This window comes from Cebus imitator, unplaced genomic scaffold (genome assembly GCF_001604975.1).
Source record: "Cebus imitator isolate Cc_AM_T3 unplaced genomic scaffold, Cebus_imitator-1.0 Scaffold226, whole genome shotgun sequence".
In the NCBI taxonomy this organism is placed as follows: Eukaryota; Metazoa; Chordata; class Mammalia; order Primates; family Cebidae; genus Cebus; species Cebus imitator.
Window position 1 is genome coordinate 162988 of NW_016107541.1, and position 18755 is coordinate 181742.

Here is an 18755-nt window from a genome sequence, read left to right on the forward strand (position 1 = left end):
GCAGCAAATCACACTGCCATGTGTGTACCTATGCAACAATCTTGCATATTCTTTACATGTACCCCAAAACCTAAAATGCTATAAAAAAAAAAAAAGATGGGGCTAAATGGAAAGGCCCAGAAAAAGTTTTTTTAAGAAAATTAAATCAAAAGAATTAAATGAATGAAATAAATTATATGTTTGAAAATGTAAAAAAAAAAAATTTAAGTCAGTTTCATGTGCAACTAACTCTTACTTTGCAGACATTTAAATCTATAAGCTCACAAACTTAATCCAAAAAAAAAAAAAAAGAGCGTAGCTCATCAAAGTTTCTGTCCCCTCTACAGTGTCAGGACCAAATAGTGGCATCCGGCCTGAGCTCTCTTCCTCCCTAAGGTTTCCCGGAGCAGAAGCTCCAGCCCTTGCTGAACCTGCATGACCGAGCCCGGCCGATGCTGGGACCAAGGGAAGTCCCTCCAGACAAGAGCAGCGCTTCTCAAAGTGAAGGCCCACCTGCAGCCCCTGCTAAACAGCCCGTTTGTGGTCCCCACACAAGCCTTCCTTGACCTCCTGAGCCCTGCAAGGTGACTGAGAGCGAAGCATCTGTCCCAGCCCTGGCACCTCTTGGCTGTGGAGCCTCAGCGTCCTCACAGAGACCATTACCAATTTTAGAAGCAATAATTTAGATGAATCTCTTAGAACTGTGCATGGCGTGTCGTAAACATCGTTAGCTATCTCTTAAGCAAATATCCCAGATTCATGCAAAACTTGAGAATCACTGTCCCTGGGAATTGATCAAAAGCTTTCAAAAAAGGCTCCTGCCTGACCTGAATACAGTGGAAAACAAAACCCAGTGTAAATCGCTTCGCTCGTGTTCCTGGCATTCGAGAAAAGCACTGTGGGCAGTCTCTGCCTTCCCAGCGTCCTCTCAGCAGGGTGGGCCGAGCCCTAATGCTGAGTGCTCAGTGCCTCCGAATGCAGAGGCGGGGGGCAGCTCCTGGGATGTAGGGTATGTAGGAGCAGGCCCCCTGGTGTAGGTTACCCCAGAATCTACCACACTAAATTCATTTCCACTAAACCCCTGGTGATACTGCTCTGAGAGTCTTCTGGAAATAATACAGGAAAACAAGTCCTCGGCAAAAGCAAATATAGCTATACTTCGCCAGTATTGCAGGTTCCGTTCCAAACCTCTGCAAAAAAGCGAATACCACTATCAAGTGAGTCACAAATTTTTGCTTTCCCAGCACATATGAAGGTTATGTTTACACTATACTCTATGTATTAAGTATTCAATAACATTATGTGTAAAAACATGTACATACCTTAACTTTAAAATACTTTATTGCAAAAAATACTGACACGGAGACACACAATGAGCACGCACTGTTGGGAAAATGGTGCCATTAGACTTGGTAAAGGCAGGGCGGCTGCAAACCTTCACTTCATGAAAAACACAGTATCTGTGCAGTGCAGTAAAGCAAAGCACGATAAAACAAGGTGTACCTCTAAGCCAAAAAACAACAAAGAAAGGGGACCTGAAGTCGTGTTTGATTTCTCTGCGTGGGACCAGCTTACACCTGCCTCCTTTCTGACTTAACTAGTGAAATGCTTCATGCATAAACAGGATGGGTGCTGTTTCCCTGCAGAGTCACAGAGTCACTTCCCTGAGGATGAACGGCCTCCTGGGACCAAAACCGATGGTCAGCGCTCTGGGAGAGACCAGGGAGCAGTTCCGTTCCTCTCTGTGGCACAACCTGTGGTTAAGTCCGGGGCAGGGGATCTTTGGATAGCCTCAACTCCATGGCTTCTGGAACAATCCTTGGAAGGTTGCTCAGCTTATGCCAAGGCCTGCATTAACACAGATCATGTCATTTTTATTCTTCTACCCACTGTATCAATCCACAAAGAGTCAAGAATGATGTAATCACTCTAACAATTCTGAAAAGGTTTTTTTTCAATGGAAAAGTGCTCATAGGCCTGCGCATGGGCATAGGGCTGGCTGCTTGTGTCTGGGCCGGCTTTGCAGTGCCTCTTCCTTCTCCTGGGCATTTGTTTTACTTAAAACTTCCTGAAGCTTCTCTATCAGCTGCTGTCATGGCCAGATTCAGCACACACAACCCTCAGGCTCATCAAGAGAGCTCTGTGCACCCAGATGGGAGCCTTCTCTGTTTCGGAAGCCTGTTCTCCCCACCTCTGTGTGTGGCAGGAACATTTCTGAAAAGCCCCTTTGAAGGGCATCAAAGCCAGCTCTCATCACTTGTGGAGAACACTGCATTTTGTCACCAAATCAACCCCGTGCCAAGTCCCCAGGTGGTAGAGGATTGTGATCCAGACAGCCTCATTCAGAGGGAGCCAATGCTTGATCAAAACAAGCCACATGAGCCACAGATGCCACCACAAAAATTTGGGAAACACATCTCCTGTGCAAACAGCACCTCCCATTCTGATGTGAGAACCCTCCCAGTGACAGCCGGGCAGACCCCTCAACAGCGCCAAGTTTTAAGCTCTATGAGCACGTGTCCTCTGCAGGAGGTCAGGCTGACATGCTCCTGGGGTTTCAATAGATGCTTCTGTACTTCTAGTCATTTGACTTCCCTGAGTAAATTAGGCATTAAGTGACAGTTGGGGACACCAGGGCTTAATGTTTCCCACATAGGTCAACTAAGGAAATGTGCAAGATCCAAAGCCTTTATGCAGCCCGAGTCGGTGAGACAAAGCACCAGTCTGGTCTGGAAGGTTGGAGACCTGAGTGCGAGTAGCAGCTTTGAATGTTTTCCAGAATACTTTAACCCTGTGCCCACCTGGATGAAAAGCTCCAGACGTCCCCGCACCTGGGCCCGCAGCACCAATCATACTTTATGATGTTTTCTTTGTTTTCCCTGTCTCTCCAACTAGACTTTAAGCTCCTTAAGGGCAGGGCCTGTGTTGTTTTTGTGTCCTTAACACCTGATATGAAGCCTGACACACAACAGGCCCTTTGAGAGACCACATGTGTGTGTAACAGGGTGTCAAAGGGAATTTCAGCCTGTGACACTAAGAGATACTTGCTCTCTTATTCCAAAGGAGACATCAAATGGTGTGCAGAGCTTACAAATGACTTCCTGACCTGCAGGGAGTTTATGAATTAGCCAGAAGACCAGAGGTTGAAAGAGTGTTTGGACAGAATGTAGTGGGGTTAAGCTCCTTCCTAAAGGGGAAGGTGGGGATCCGCCCTCACCTCCAGCCTTGTGAACAGGCCAGAACTGCTCAGCCTGGCCTTGAGTCTCTGAGTGGTCTTGGGAAGCATCTCCAGCTGGGGGACACATATGGCAGGCGGGTTCTGACACTTGGAAATGCTGAACACAGGAACTGATGGGGCATCTGGGCACGCGGGATGGGGAGCTGGGGTTCGGGACATGGCTGGACTGTCCGTTGTTTGGACGGCAAAGAGTACCGAGTGTTGCTCAAGAACCAAGCAAGAAAAAGAGAAGTGGTGTCAGGTTGTTTTAGATCCAATGTTACAAAGCTGCCTGGAGTGGGGGGCAAGATGGGGTGAAGCGACCATGGCAGAGAAACTCAAAGAAGTAGCCTGAAAGCCTGAACCTGAGAGGGTGATGAGGAGCAGGAGGGATGCACATAGCCTCCATCGTGGAAGACTTGGGGGTGGGGGGATGTCCAAGGATGGGTGAAACAGCAGGGAGCCTTCCAAAAACCCATGAAAGCGTCCACAGGGGACACCAGCTTTGAATATTCAGGGAACGAGATGCAGCTAATAGGAAGCTGTCCTGCCTCAAGCCTCTTCCCCCTTCCCCTGTTATCTGTTCTGGATGGTTTAGAAAACCCAGCTAGCAAGTTAGGAAGAGTGGAGGTAGAAAGAGAGGTGGAGAGAGAGTGGAAACCAACGGATCCCCTCCTCCGCCTGCAAAAGGCCCCCGCTGGGGAAGGGCACAAGCCACAGGTACAATGAGGGTAAGAGTTTTGCCTATTTCTGGGGCCGGGGCCTCTGATTATCAATGAGAGGACCTTGCATTACACACAGTGACATGAAGGGCCAGGGGTAGTCCCAGGTGTTCGTCCAAGATAGGGGAAGATCTAGCCACACTCCAAAAACTGAAAGGGGTAGTGGGCACAGAAATGCATTTGCTTTGTGACTATGTTTTCATTCCTTGAACTTATTCAACAGAAAGGTTACATGTGAATGAATGTCAAGGTGACATTTAAACTTACTTTCAGTTCTAAAGCTTGGTAATACTTTTGGGTAACTATATGCTGGACATGGGTCACCCATTCTAGACCTTGAATTCCAAATTATCTTCAAAAGCTGCCCACCTGCCCTACCCCAACCCCCAGGTCCTCTGGAAGCATAAGACAAGCTCAAGTCATCTGCCAATCAGCATATAATCCTCTCTGGCCCCATGCCTAATCCAACCATGGGAGGGAACCTCTCATGAGTTCAAGGCATAGTTCTCAGCCCTGAAAGTTTCACAGGCTCCAGAGAATTTGGGAAGCCTAGAAGTTTCCATGGTTTTCCAGTAGTTATAGTTTTATGGAAGCCGTGAATCTCAGGACCAGGTGACCAGTGACTGGAGCTCACCCTGGACATTCCCCCAGAGGTTCCAAGTGACACTCTGCCAAAGAAGGTGTGTGATCAGTTTGTAGTCCAAGCTTTCCAGCAGTGTTCACGGCCTGCAGAGAATCCAGGGATTGGTCCTGGCCCTTCCCCTCAGCCAGCTGGGAGCCTTGGTGGCACCCCCAGCTCCCCTGAGCTCCATTTCCTCATGTAGTCTGTCATTCTTAATCAAGGCTGCACAGCAGAATAACCCAGAGAACTTTTCAAAACCATGCCCATACTTGGAGCCCAGCCTAGGGGATGAGGGTCAGTTGGTGAGTGGGGAGGCCCAGGCACCTGCCTTCTTGGAAGTCCTTTAGAGATTCTCCTGTGCACCCCCATTTTGGTCCTGTGTAATGAAATGACATGTCAGATCCAAACTGCCCATCAGTTCAGTCTTGCATTTCATGATCTCCAACTCCCAGATACCCTTAAAGACTCCAGAGGAAAAGACAAAGGTAAAGTGACAGGACCTGCAAGTATCAGAGGCCCCATTCTGTCCCCACACCAAGCAGTGAAGCCCATGATCTTCCAGGAGACTTGATAAAGTATAAAGTGTAGCATGCACAAGGGTGGATTCTACTGTCAGACATGATAACTGCAAACTTGGGCAAGTATCAGAACCACTTTGTGCCTCAGTTTCTCTATTCGTGGATGGAAAACTACAATACCAGCCTCATAGGGTTGTAGTTGGGGTGAGTTCATGCAGGTAAAGTGTTCAGAGAGGTACCTGTCCTACCATGTGGTGAGCGCTCAGTAAGTGCTGGCTATTGTCATGCTTAGTCTTGTCATCATTATCATTCCCCAAAGAGCACTCTGGCCAGTGTCAGCAGACAGTGGGGAAACGCAGGCTACAGAAAATATGTCCTCGCCTTGCTAGATGCACCCTTTCCTTATGGACAGGGAAGCCAGTGGCGTTTATACCACTTTTTTAAAACTGACTTTTTTTTGAGATGGCGTCTTGCTCTTTCACCAGGCTGGAGGGCGGTGGCCTCTAGGCTCACTGCAGCCTCCACCTTCCAGATTCAAGCGATTCTTCTGCTTCAGCCTCCTGAGTAGCTGGGACTACAGGTATACACCACCACACACAGCTGATTTTTGTATTTTTAGTAGAGATGGGGTTTCACCATTTTGGCCAGGATGATCTTGATCTCTTGACCTCGTGATCTGCCCGCCTTGGCCTCCCAAAGTGCTGGGATTACAGGCATGAGCCACTGCGCCTGGTCACAGAACTGACATTTTTAACTCACACAAGATCCTAGGGGGTTCTCATCGCTGTTACTCTGACCCCCTGGCTGCAGTCAGCATTGCCAGCACTGTGCCTCACCTGTCACAGGCTGCCTACCAAGGATGAATGTTCAAAAAGGCAACTTTGCAGAGCAAGAGAAAACACAATTATGCACAAGAAAGCAGCTCAATCATATTGAGCACAAAATAGACAAGAAAACCTTGATTCCATTGCTCATGTACTTTGTACAGATTTGGAGGAAGTAGTGGGCGTTATAGAGTGGCTGGTCCTGAGACCCAGAACAGGACATGAGTCCATCTTTTTCTCAAAACTGTGTGGCCTTCAGTTGGGTTTCCGTGGCTCTGATGGTTTTGTGAGGGGACCTTGCTAGGGGAAGAACTGTTCCTCTGAGGTGCCACCAAACCTTGGAGTTATAATACTATTTAAGTGCTTGCTGTCTGCAAAGGAGCTCATCTGCCTGCCCCAAAGAGCAGGGCTTACTGATAATGTTCATGTAGAATGGATTCCTTCGCCCTGCCAAACACACAGGAAGCACCCACCACTAGCATTTTTCCCTCCACTCAGAAGTCGGCCATCTTGTCTAACAGAACTCTCCTCACCTTGCCTGGAGAAGAAAGCATTGCCCATGCTGCACTGCATCCTCAGTGCAGTGAGGCCCCGGCCGGTCTGCCTGTGTTGGGGCCATCTCAGGGGTCTCAGAAGCCCTTGCCAGTGACGGGCAGATCCTCCACACCTCGGACTAGCCCACAAGACCACCCAACAGCTCTTCCTTTCTGAAACCTTCATTGATTCGAAGGTGTCACTGTTTTAGGAAAATTATGGAAACATCTTGAAATTGTATTTACAAGACATTGCAGTTTAACTCATGTCTATGGATGAAGAACTATGAGCCTCTTTCTATTTAAAAACAAAAGAATATCCCTAGTAAATGTAGTCAGTGTCTAATATAATATAAATAAATAGACTGAGGAGTTCTATTGGTTCTTTCTCCTGTAATAACAAGTAACTTGATGAATTCCATATGCTCTTTTCAGGGGACACAGAAGAGGAAAATTCATCAAGACTCCCACCCAAATACTAGAGCCATAACGAGTTATTTCAGGACAATCTGATAGTTTGGGAAAACATTTTGTTTCCTTTCAGTTGTTTAAAGGACGCTTTTTCCTAAGCCAGAACTCTGTGGCCTCTTGTCATTGTGTAAGGTCAATATGATAGGTTTAACTGGCAAGGCACCTCCTCTTAACTGGTAGTGGCCTGAATCCAGCTCATTAGAAGCCTTCTCCTGAGAGCAGCAGCAGCGTGTAGATTGGGCCACGACTGGGGTGGGGCAGGTGGAGTAGGCATTTGGGTGATTTCTCGGTGAATCCTGGCATAAACAAAACACTTGCATGTGGAGTGTTTTTGTTTAAAGGTCAGTCTCCTAGTGATCAGCTTGTGCTTTTCTCCCAAGCAGGACCTATACCACCAGTCCTATGACTGCGTCTGTGTCATGTTTGCCTCCATTCCGGATTTCAAAGAGTTTTACACAGAATCCGACGTGAACAAGGAGGGCTTGGAATGCCTTCGGCTCTTGAACGAGATCATCGCTGACTTTGATGATGTAGGTACTGAGAGTTGCCTTTAAAGGGCAGGAGGACACCCAGTCTCACACCTTGATGTTCCTGTGCACTTGAAGTTAGTTCAGGATAGAGGCATATCCTAAAACAACTTGTCCTTTGGCATGATTTCTGGCATCTGGCATTAAAGGCTTTTGCTTTATTTAGGCCTCTGACTAATTTGAGGTAGACAAATACATTGTATTTTTGAAGCTGGTGTGACTGCTAGGAACAGCTACCAAAATCTGTTGAATCAAATGTGGATCCAGTGTGCTCATGGATCCTCTACAAAGGATTGAATTCTAGATAAAATACTTGCCCATCTCTTTCTATGTAAAAAAGATAATAAATTATAATAGATTATTGTTGTATCTGTGCCTACTTCAATGCCTCTGTCAGATATCAACTTGCACTATGCATGGATGACATTTTATTATTGAAAATACAATCTGTATGGGGGAATAATGCAACACTCTTTAGAAGGGACAAAGTGTCTGTTTTAGAATTTGAAATAGGTGTCATTTTTCAACTTTCTGCATAGAGAATACTATGTTCTATTTCCCAGCAAGAGCAAACACCCCTCTGGTTTAAGGATATTGCAGCCACATTATTCTTATCACTATCCTGCAAAATAGAAGAAAATTGACATCTGTCTGGTAGCTTATGTTAGTGATGATTCATGGAATTTTGAAATACAGTGATGTGGCGAGATTATATAACACAGTGGCTTCAGGCAAACCACCTAAATGTCTTGTGGGCCCTGTGTGTTTTCTCTCACAACCATCATCACTGTGAGGTTGATGCTAGAAATTCCTGGAGAAGTCATGACCACCAGAGATGACCACTGCAATCCCGGGGGCATCATGACAAACAGTGGCTGGGAATCTCAGCTGCTCTTCAGTGAAATAAACACTCCCAGTACTAATGGGTGAGTAACAGTGGATATGTGGATAGGTGACACAGGGATTTGCTCATCTGTCTTAAATTATTTGATATGTAATCCTGGAGGAATCTCCTCTGAAATCAGGAGTGCCAAGGAAGGGGCAAGAAAATGCTCTTGGTCTCTGGTCAGTGCCGTTTGAGCCTGGCCCTCCCAAGAAAATACAGACCTTCCAGGGCTTCCATCACTTGCAAGCCCATTCCTCTTCTTTCCCACAGCGTCTGTACTTATTCATATCTTTCTTCCATCCCAGCTGAAAGCCTAAATTAATAGACTAAGGAGGAGTCAAGTGGGACGCTGATAACTGATTCGAAGACAAGAAATATTAAGGCTCAGGCCAGCTGCAGTGGCTCATGCCTGTAATCCCAGCACTTTAGGTGGCCAAGGTAGGAGGATAGCTTGAGCTCAGGAGTTTGAGACCAGCCTGGGCTACATAGGGAGACCCTGTCTCACAACAACAACAACAAAGGCAAAAATAAAATTAGCCAAGCATGTTGGTATATGCCTGTGGTCTCAGCTACTTGGGAGTCTGAGGCAGGAAGTTCACTTGAGCCTGGAAGGTGGAGGCTGCAATGAAATATGATCATGCCACTACACTCCAGCTACTGTGACAGAGTAAGACCCTGTCTCTCAGAGGGCAAAAGCCAGTCCTCAGCATGAATAATTGATCATAAATCATTCTGACCGTGCAAGAAAAGACCTTAGTCATCAAATCATACTTTTATATTTATGCCTTTCATATGCATAGTCAGGAAATTTATTCAAGCCCATTGTCATTTGCATCATAATTCATCTTGGTTCCATCACTAGCCAAGTTTGAATGGTAATTCATGTTCCTTGGAAGTAAATCATGCTGCTGCACTTTCCTCAAAGGACATGCTCTGTATGAAATATATGAAGTATTTGTTCCTGGAAAATCCCAAGGCCCAAGGGTGCATAAGCAGTGGTTGAAACAAGTCACGGCCTTCTTCTGAACCTGTCAGGGTTACCACTTGCAGGGATCTGCCCTGCAGACTTTGACTCAGCAATGGATGAATAAAGTACACTAACACAGAGATAATTTGCTAGTTTGACTGAATGTGTCTGGGTGGCTTACAGGCACTTTGGAGAGTGCTGTAAACAGTTGCAACTGTTGGCCTTCTTCAGCTAGTGAGATGTGCATTTACTTAGTAAAGTTTAATTGACAAAGGCTTGAAGCAACACTACTACAGGTTGAATATTAAAGGACAGGTTCTGATGCCTAAAGCAAACACTATTAGTGGATACTATCTTTGGCTGACTTCTTTCTGAAAGAGCTATCTGGCTCAAAGGTTAGTTTTAAGACTACATGAGTAAACAAATTATTCAGATAAACTCTTCTATCTACTTTAGTTATTTGCTTTTTTTTATTAAATAAATGTAAAAAGGATTTAGGCTGCCTTCAGCTGAAATGTCTCCTGAAATTATGCAGATTTCTTGGTCTTCCAAGAAGGTTTGTGAGTATATTCTATAACTTTCTATAATATTTTTTCTTTAATATTTTTGTCACTACCTTGAGTGAATCCTCACATGAACCAGCAATTGAGAATGTCTCTATAAACTGCTCAGCTTCAGGTCAGCATCCAACTGAGTAACTGGATGGTTGTCATTGCTTCACAGCTTCTGTCCAAGCCAAAATTCAGTGGAGTTGAAAAGATCAAGACCATTGGCAGCACATACATGGCAGCGACAGGTCTGAGCGCTGTGCCCAGCCAGGAGCATGCCCAGGTAAGACGTGCTGGACACCTAACAACACAGGTGAGCCTTAGCCCCATCCACAAGCCACCCTGGGACCAAAACAGCAATGCAGTGACCCAAGAACTGTATATTATGTACAACCTAAAGCTCAGGGTCAAGGTCCTATGAGAGAAGATGAAAATTCTACACTTCTTAGTGTCAGAGGATCTGTTCACAGAACTTCTGCTGGCCAACAGGAGAAGAAAAAACAATCGGTGGCTGCTTGTGACCAGATAAATACACAATGAAGTAGAAGTAGAAGATGAAAGCTAGTTATATAAAAGAGACTCAATAAGGATGGCTCTGGGTCTTTTCATTTAAATGAATGTAGTCAAGGCCGTGTGCAGTGGCTCATGTCTGTAATCCCAGCACTTTGGGAAACCATGGCAGGTGGTTCTCTTGAGCTCAGGAGTTTGAGACCAACCTAGGCCACATGGTGAAACCCCGTCTTTACCAAAAAACCAAAAAATTAGCCTGGTGTGGTAGTGCACACTTGTGGTCCCTGTTACTTGGAAGGCTGACATGGAAGGATGGTTGAGCCTGGGAGGCAGAGGTTGTAGTGAACTGAGATCTTGCCACTGCACTCCAGCCTTGGTGACAGAGTGACACCCCATCTAAAAGATGAATTAAAATCAAATCAGATAATGTGGTCAGAAAACAAGTTGGCCACATGGAAATTTGATTGAAAAGGTGATTTGGGCAAAACTGAATATCTTCAATCAACTAAGGTTTTCAAGATTTTCTCTTTGTGTGTGTGTGTGTGTGTGTGTGTGTGTGTGTGAGAGAGAGAGAGAGAGAGAGAGGGAGGGAGAGAGAGAGAGAGAGAATATATGTAGCCAAGCTTGCATAACCTGTTGGAATATCATATCAGTAGTGGCCCATAAACAAGACCCCTTTTCCCCTCAGGACGGTGGCCTTTGCTGTGGAGCCTGCCCTCTGCTGGGCAGAGTACAGAGGAACTGAGCTTACCAGAACACAGTTTCTGTGGACAGGCAGGTTCCCAAAGACAAGAAGGGCTGAGCACTGTATATGAGCCCCTCTCCCAATACCCACCTCCCATGGGAAGAGTGAGAGTGGGGAGAGAGGCAGTAGGCACTGTAACATAGCTCCCTCCTCAAGGAATATCAAGAGAGGGTCGTAGTTTCCTGCTTGACATTTATACATTCATGGGCAAAGGACAGAAGTAGATAGACATCTGACTCAAGATGGAACCCTAGCATTTTTCCAGTTGGATGGAGAAATATATATTCTGTTGGTTCTCCTCTTCAGGTGATTGCCTTCAGATTATTATTTTTAGTGAGTATATATTACTTCAGTAATAAAGAAAATAAAAGAAATAAGCAATAAAAGAAATCTCAGAAGAAACTTGCCTTTGGATTCTGAGCAACACCATCACAAGCTATCGTGGAGCCTGCAGCCAAAGGAAAACTGCTGTCCCTTCTGCATGGTGTTGTATATTTTTAATAGCTAGGGTTTTTTCCAGAACATTGAAGTGTTTAAAAAATTGGAAAAAAAATGTAAAATAGAGATATTAAAATGTACAACATTCTTTTAATTTTAAATATTCTGTATATAACCCAAACCAGAACTAATTATAATTTTACTTTCCTGGCCTTCATGGAAACAAGTATATACTTTTCCAATGCCTTTAATGTTCTGGAAAACATAGAACATTAAAAAAATAACATTAAAACATGTATAGAGACAGACATTTTTCTTACTGCCTCAGGCTCTGAGATAGTCAGCACAGCACTGCAGGACCTATCCGTCTTAGTCTGCTTGGCCTGCCAGGCAGAATACCACAGGCTGGGTAGCTTAAACAACAGAAATTTATTTCTTACAGTTTTGAAGGTTGGGAAATTCAAGACTGAGGTGCTGGTTGATTAGGTGTATAGTGAGGCCTCCCTTTCTGGCTTGCAAACAGCAGCCTTCTCACTTCTCTTAGGCCTCCCATGGAGGCAAGAGAGAGACAGGGAGAGTTAGAGAGAGCTGGTTTATCTTCCATTTTAATGAGGACACCAGTTCTGTTGGATAAGAGCTCCACCCTTATGCTCTTAGTTGACCATAATCACCTCCTTACAAAGCCCTGTCTTCATACAGTCACCTGGGAGGTCAACGCTTCAACATATAAATTTTGGAGAGGACACAATCCTGTCCACACCAGTATCTTCAGTTAAAATTTCATTATTTTAGTTCATCTTGAATTTTTCTACATTAATTTTGATTTTTAAAAATACTGCACTAGAATATTATTTCTCATGATTGCTGAGCTTTTTGCACCTTCTGAAGTTTCACCCCCAAGGTGAGTGCCTCACTTACCTCAATCTCATGCAGCCGTGATTGGAGGCTTCTCCAGTTCATCTAAGGAGGTCCGTCAGGAGCACTTCACCCGATCACATCCACTCCAGCCCTTTGCTCTTGGACAGCCAACTACAGATCCTTTGGCAGGGCCTTGGAGTGGGAGATCTTCTGGGGCACCACCCCATGAAGACCCATTCCACATTCAGTGTGTGTGGACCTGTGGGTTCACCCTCCATCACTCTACAGCCCAGTGTGTGTATGTCTTCCTCTTGTTCCTGACCCTGACTCTGCCTCCATCAGACCTGGTCTGGATCATCAAGAAAAGTCTTCAGTTCTTTTCTCTCTTTTTCTGCAGCCATACTTTATAGACCGATGGTCCATATCCACTGCCTTTATCTTTCATTTTCTACTTTCTCTTTCTACACCTCCCCAATCCTGCCTCACTAATGCCATCAGGAATTCTACCCTTGATGACCAAAAAACACTCCCAGATTCCAAATTTCAAGTCCAATCAAATTCTCTGAGCATTCATCCTGGGTTGCGCCCTGACTATGGGTGGCCATCACCTTTGCCCAGAAATCCTCCTTTGGCTTTTGAGCCTTTCCGTTGTCTAGCCCCAGCCTGTGGTCCCTCTCTGTGGGACACTGTAATATTCTTTCCCCGGTCCCTCTTCTCCATCAGGGATCTCTCCTAAGACTTGATCCATCACCTCTGCACGTTCAGTCTCCACCAAAACCTCTATCCACTGTCTTAAGTGTACTGCACTTCTGTTACTTTATGCATGAAATGGTGACCATGCCCATTGCATGAGGCTGTTTGGAAGACTATATTTAATATGCAACATACTTAAGTGACTCCATGGGCAGAGTAAGTAATAAAAATGCTAACAGTAATAATAATATAGTAGTGGTTTTTACTGTGTTTTGCATGTTGGTACCATTGCTGCTTCCAATAGAATAGAGGCTTGGGCCAGACTTGTATCACTTCCAGCTTCCTCTAGACACCCCGTTTTCTAACACTACTGCCATTTTCTTCTTGTCCTCCCCAGTTGAAAACAGGGCCCCAACCCTCTGCTCCAGCAGAGGCAAAGGAAAGTTCATCACAATTGATTTGGGGAGAATAACATGCCTGATAAATATACGTGCTAATATTAGTTACTTTTATAAGAAATGAATGTCACTTTTACCTTTTGTAACCTGCCCAAAATGGGATTAAGTCTTTGCTTCTCTAGTTATAAACAAAATACTTTCTATACCAAATCTTTAGTCTGGCAACAAAAGATATCTAGTTTGCAAAATATATAGGGTAACCCAAGGATTGTCTTTTGCTTAAATCCAAAAAGAGGCAAATTATCTGGGTAATAGCCTTTTGAAACTTAGCCTTTATTTGTAATTACCCTGCATTTTCTATTTGCAGTGACAACTTACTTACCCATGGAGAAACAAGTGCCTAGGAGAACATCAGCACCTAGTGCGGCAGGGCTTTTGTGCCTGGCTCTGTTTTGCCTCATTTGTACTTTTTAAATGAAATGATCGATTCCCATTTTAAGCCCTGACCCATCCCCCACCTCTCCTTACAGTCTCTACACCTGCCCTCAAACATGTGTGTGCTTTTGTGCAGAACAACCTGGGTTCTATCCTCATCCTCCCCAGGTGTGGTGCACCCATGACCTATAGCAGCACCACCAGTGGCAATTGTTACAATGGTTTCCAGGGACTGCCCCAAGCCTGCTGTATCTCTGAGGTGGGCTGGGGACGCCCATTCTCACTAGTTTATCCAGGTGATTCTGATGCTCATAGAAGATGCCCTGCCTGGTCAAGGAGCCTTTCAGAATCTCACCCATCATCAAGGCCAAGGCTCCAACTTTCACAGAAGGCTTTCCGGTGCCCCGAACTGGGGAGCTTTGCCTCACCTGGCTGTCTGGGTCCAGGTCTTACTTCTTTTTTCACTATTTGCTACCTGTCATTTTCAACTTTCTTAGAAGTGTGTGTATGTTTCTTAGCCAACATCCAGACTATAGCAGGTGCCGTGTCCTATGCAGTGGCCCTCAAAGTTCCCAGCAGGGCCTTTAAGCAGCAATCACCCATGTGTGTTCAAGGAGTGATTGCACCTGTGGCTACTCCACCTCTCAGACAGTGTTTAGCTTCCTTCACTCTGTTTTACAAATCTGCTACTTGCAATGCAAACCCTCTGATTTCTTTCTCTGACATTGTTGAACCCTTACGAATGGCTCCTGAGCCCTTACAACAAGCCTAGGAGGTAGTTAGTAAAACTCCTTGCCCATTTTACAGATGGATAAACTGAGTCACAGAGCAGTCAAGTACCTTTCTCCATGTCCTAGGGAAAACAAGCAGCCACAGAGTAAGGTGTTCCTGCTCTGGGTGTTCCTGTCTGTCCAAGTTCCGCATGGCAGCCTCTGGTGCTGCCTCCTATCATCCTTGGCTTACCTGCCCCTCCACCAGCCCCTGCCCTTTCCTGAGCATCCCTGCACTCCTGCATTTGTATCCATCCTATTCGCTCATCTCTGCTCCCAGCCCTCTAGCAAAGCCCTTCCCAGGAGCCCCATTCCTCCACTCTCAGCTGCCCCAGCAATGAAACGTGTCTTCTTAGTTACCCTTGAACTGCTTACTGACTCCAAACCCAGTCACTGCTGTTAACACATGACTGTTTTCAGGGTAGAGCTGAAAGAGCATGACTTTCAAATGCAGCTGCTCACTACTTACTATTATAGCTAAGCGTTCTGCACTTCTGTTACCTTATGCATGAAATGGTCATCTCACCGGTTGCAAGAGGCTGTTGGGAAGACCATATTTAATATGCAGATTACTTAATAGACTCCATGGGCATAATAAGTAATAAAAATGCTAACAGTAATAATAATATAATTGTGGTTTGTACCGTGTTTTGCATATTGGTACCATTGCTGCCTCCAATAGAACAGAGATAAGGGTTTTAGGATATTAAAATATGACATGTCATCATATCAAGGAGGGAAATTCTCTCAGTACTGTATGTGCTATTTGTGATTAGAGCATTTAACTGGATTCTTTGCATGGGCATCCTAGAAATATTTTGAAGTGCAATGAATGTGTTGTGAAAAGAAAATTCATTACAATTAATTTGGGTAAAATAACAAGCCTGATAAATATTCATGCTAATATTAGTCACTTTTATAAGAAATGAATGTTATTTTTACCTTTTGTAAAAGTTTACAAAATATATAGGGTAACCCAAAAAAGAGACAAATTATCTGGGTAATAGCCTTTTGAAATTTAGCCTTTATTTGTAACTACCTCTGCATTTTCTGTTTGCTGTAACAACATATTTACCCAGGGAGAAACAAGTGCCTAGGAGTACATCAGCACCTAGTGAGGCAGGGCTTTTGTGCCTGGCTCTGTTTTGCCTCATTTGTACTTTTTAAATGAAATGATCCATTCCAATTTTAAGCTTAAGTCAACAGTGTGGCTAAATGGTTGCATTACATGTAAGAACTTATTGTTGTTTTTAAAAGAAACAGGCATTTGTCAAGAAAGGAAATATTAAACTGGAAATGGGTTTTCATTCCAACCTGCTTTCATCATTCCCTGAACACACTCCCTGAGGTGTAGACATCCCGGACTGGATTCAGTGGTCAGTAGAAAATGAAAGCTTGCCCATCTCAGTGGCCCTCGTTTTGCCCTCAAGACCTCACTCTCTGCTGAGCCTCATACCTGCAGCCCCTGCTTGTTTCTTTCCATGGACTTTAGAGAAAACTGGTGTCTGTGATATATTCTTCTTGACTTGTAGAATTTTGCTTTTTAAAAAAAGAATATTTCACTGGAAAATGATCCAGGTTCTCCTGAAAATTGTGGGTTATCAACCTGATAAGTGGGTTATCTTCCTGAATCATGGGCTATCTACCTGGTTGGTGGGTTATCTGCTTGAATGGTGAGTTATCTACCTGATTGGTGGGTTATTTGCTTTATTGGTGGATTAACTACCTGATGGGTGAGTTATCTACCTGATAGGTGGGTTATCTGCTTGATTAATGGGTTATCTACCTAAAGAGTGGTTTATCTACCTGGTGGATGGGTTATCTACCTGGTTAATAGGTTATCTGCTTGATTGGTTGGTTATCTACCCGAGGGGTGAGTTACCTACCTAATGGGTAGGCTACCTGCTTGATTGGTGGGTTATCTACCTGATTAGTGGGTTATCTACCTGGTAGGTGGGTTATCTGTTTGATTGGTGGTTTAGCTATGTAATAGGTGTAGTAGGTGGGTTATCTGTTTGATTGCTGGATTATCTACCTGGTAGGTGTGTTATCGGTTTGATTTGTGGGTTACTACCTGGTAGGTGGGTTATCTGTTTGATTTGTGGGCTATCTACCTGGTAGGTGGGTTATCTGTTTGATTGGTGGATTACTACTTGGTAGGTGGGTGATCTGTTTGATTGGTGGGTTATCTACCTGATCTTCATCCTGATGACAACAGCCACCTGGAGCACAGAAGCAAGTGTTCATTAGACTGGGAGTGTTCTCTCCACCACCACAGTCCACACCACTCCCTATTGCCACATTCCTTCTGCTGCACTCCAGAGCCTCACCTGCTCCATATCTGAGGGGCTTTTCAGGCCCCCATGTAGAAGGATTCCCCCTCCATGCCTTAAGCAAAGATTAGAGAGAACTGTGATCTTAACAATTATGTAAATAGTTTTGATCTTCAAACAAATTTTTCTAGGAACTGGTCAAAAGCAAAGTGTAGGGAAGAAAACTTTCATTCAGACCCATGCTTTGATCATAGTGTTGCTGTAATCTGCAACACCTCTAGCTGTTGTGGACTGTTTCTAACAGGTTGATGCCTATCGTCCCCAACACCCTGGAAGGAAAGACCTTGCACTCCCAGAACAGACAAGGAGGGGAGAGCAGAGGAGCAAGAGGAAGGGGGATTGTTGTCCAGGAAGGGGTCAGCACTGATGCTGGTTCTGTTTTTAAAGACATCTATGTCATTGCTTTCTTTCCAATTATTTTTTAAAACATTATTTTATCTAAATATTATTTAAAATAAATATATAATTTTATATACTGATTATATCTAAACAAATTCAATACCAGGCCCGGGTTTGTGGGCCAAGGGTCATCAGTTGTTCCCAAGCATGACCTCCTGCTCCACTGGCTCTTGCTGAATTTGCTCCATTTTTTTGCTCCCTCCATCCCCCAAATCAGATCCTAGGCTCCACTGAGCCACCACTGAGATTCCTACCCTCACCCCTCTAGCGTGTTAGCAAAACTGAGCTGACAAAGCAATGAACAGGAAGCATTTGCTGTCCGCATCCACTGACTGTCGAGGACCGCTCCGTCCAGCTCAGCTGTTAGGAGTTTTATGGGGCTGCTAGGTCAGCCAACAGACGTTTTCTCTACTGACTGAGCCAAGTTCCAGGTACATGCTGGTGACTTATCTCAGAGTTTTACAGTCTGGGAGTGAACAGGGAGTACAAACAGCAATTCCTGTGTGAGGTGGGCACAGAGAATCTGGGAAGATTAAACGGATCCTGCCAAATGGGCCAGAGAGGAAGCCAGGAGTCATTCAGAGAACTTCCCTGCCAGTGTCATAGTACTAAGGAGTCCATTGAAACGATAACCCCAGTTACCTTCACTGGTAAGAATCAAAAATAGTTTAGGTGTTTGTGGAAATGAAAAGCAAAATCCCATCTGTGTATTTTTGTGCAAACACCAAAGCTGTCATGATGTGTCATCAAAAGAGAGTAATTTCTTACTGCTTTCATGCTGTTAACAGGAAACTCAAAACTGAAAGAAAATGAACTGTCCCTCTTCACTATACATAAGGAGAATCTCAAAGACACTTAAAAGGTCAGGCACCTAAGTCATTGTTAAAGCATACATAAGACAGAAAAGTACCACACTTAGCCGTAAAGTAATACTGAGATCTCCCTCCCAGATGGCTTTCATGTCAGGCAGAGTGACATACATCTCTACACTATCGTGGAGGAAAGTAAGTCCCAAGTCCCAGGGACGCAGGCTGAATGTATTGCTTATATCCATTCATTCAGTCTTAACTGAAACCCAGTGAGGTAGGGAGTTGGCTAGTGCCTCACACCTGTTATCCCAGCACTTTAGGAGGCCAAGGCAGGTGGATCACCTGAGCTCAGGAGTGTGAGACCAGCCTGGCCAACATGGAGAAACCCTGTCTCTACTAAAAATACAAAAAATTAGCTTGGTGTGGTGGGAGCATACCTGTAGTTCCAGCTACTCGGGAGGCTGAGGCAGGAGAATGGCTTGAACCCGGGAGACGGAGGTTGCAGTGAGCTGAGATGGTGCCACTGCACTCCAGACTGGGCAACAGAGCAAGA

General features: G+C 44.8%; 1 protein-coding gene across 1 annotated transcript in view; it reads left to right on the forward strand.

Annotated features, from left to right (window-relative positions):
- Nucleotides 1–18755, forward strand: part of ADCY2 (adenylate cyclase 2) — a gene marked incomplete at its 5' end in the record, with an annotated part of 165540 nt that overhangs the window by 130531 nt on the left and 16254 nt on the right. Inside the window, 2 exons of the mRNA XM_017496921.2 lie at nt 7270–7416; nt 9990–10097. Coding sequence (XP_017352410.2) covers nt 7270–7416; nt 9990–10097 — 255 coding nt within the window. The remainder of the gene's footprint in view (nt 1–7269; nt 7417–9989; nt 10098–18755) is intronic.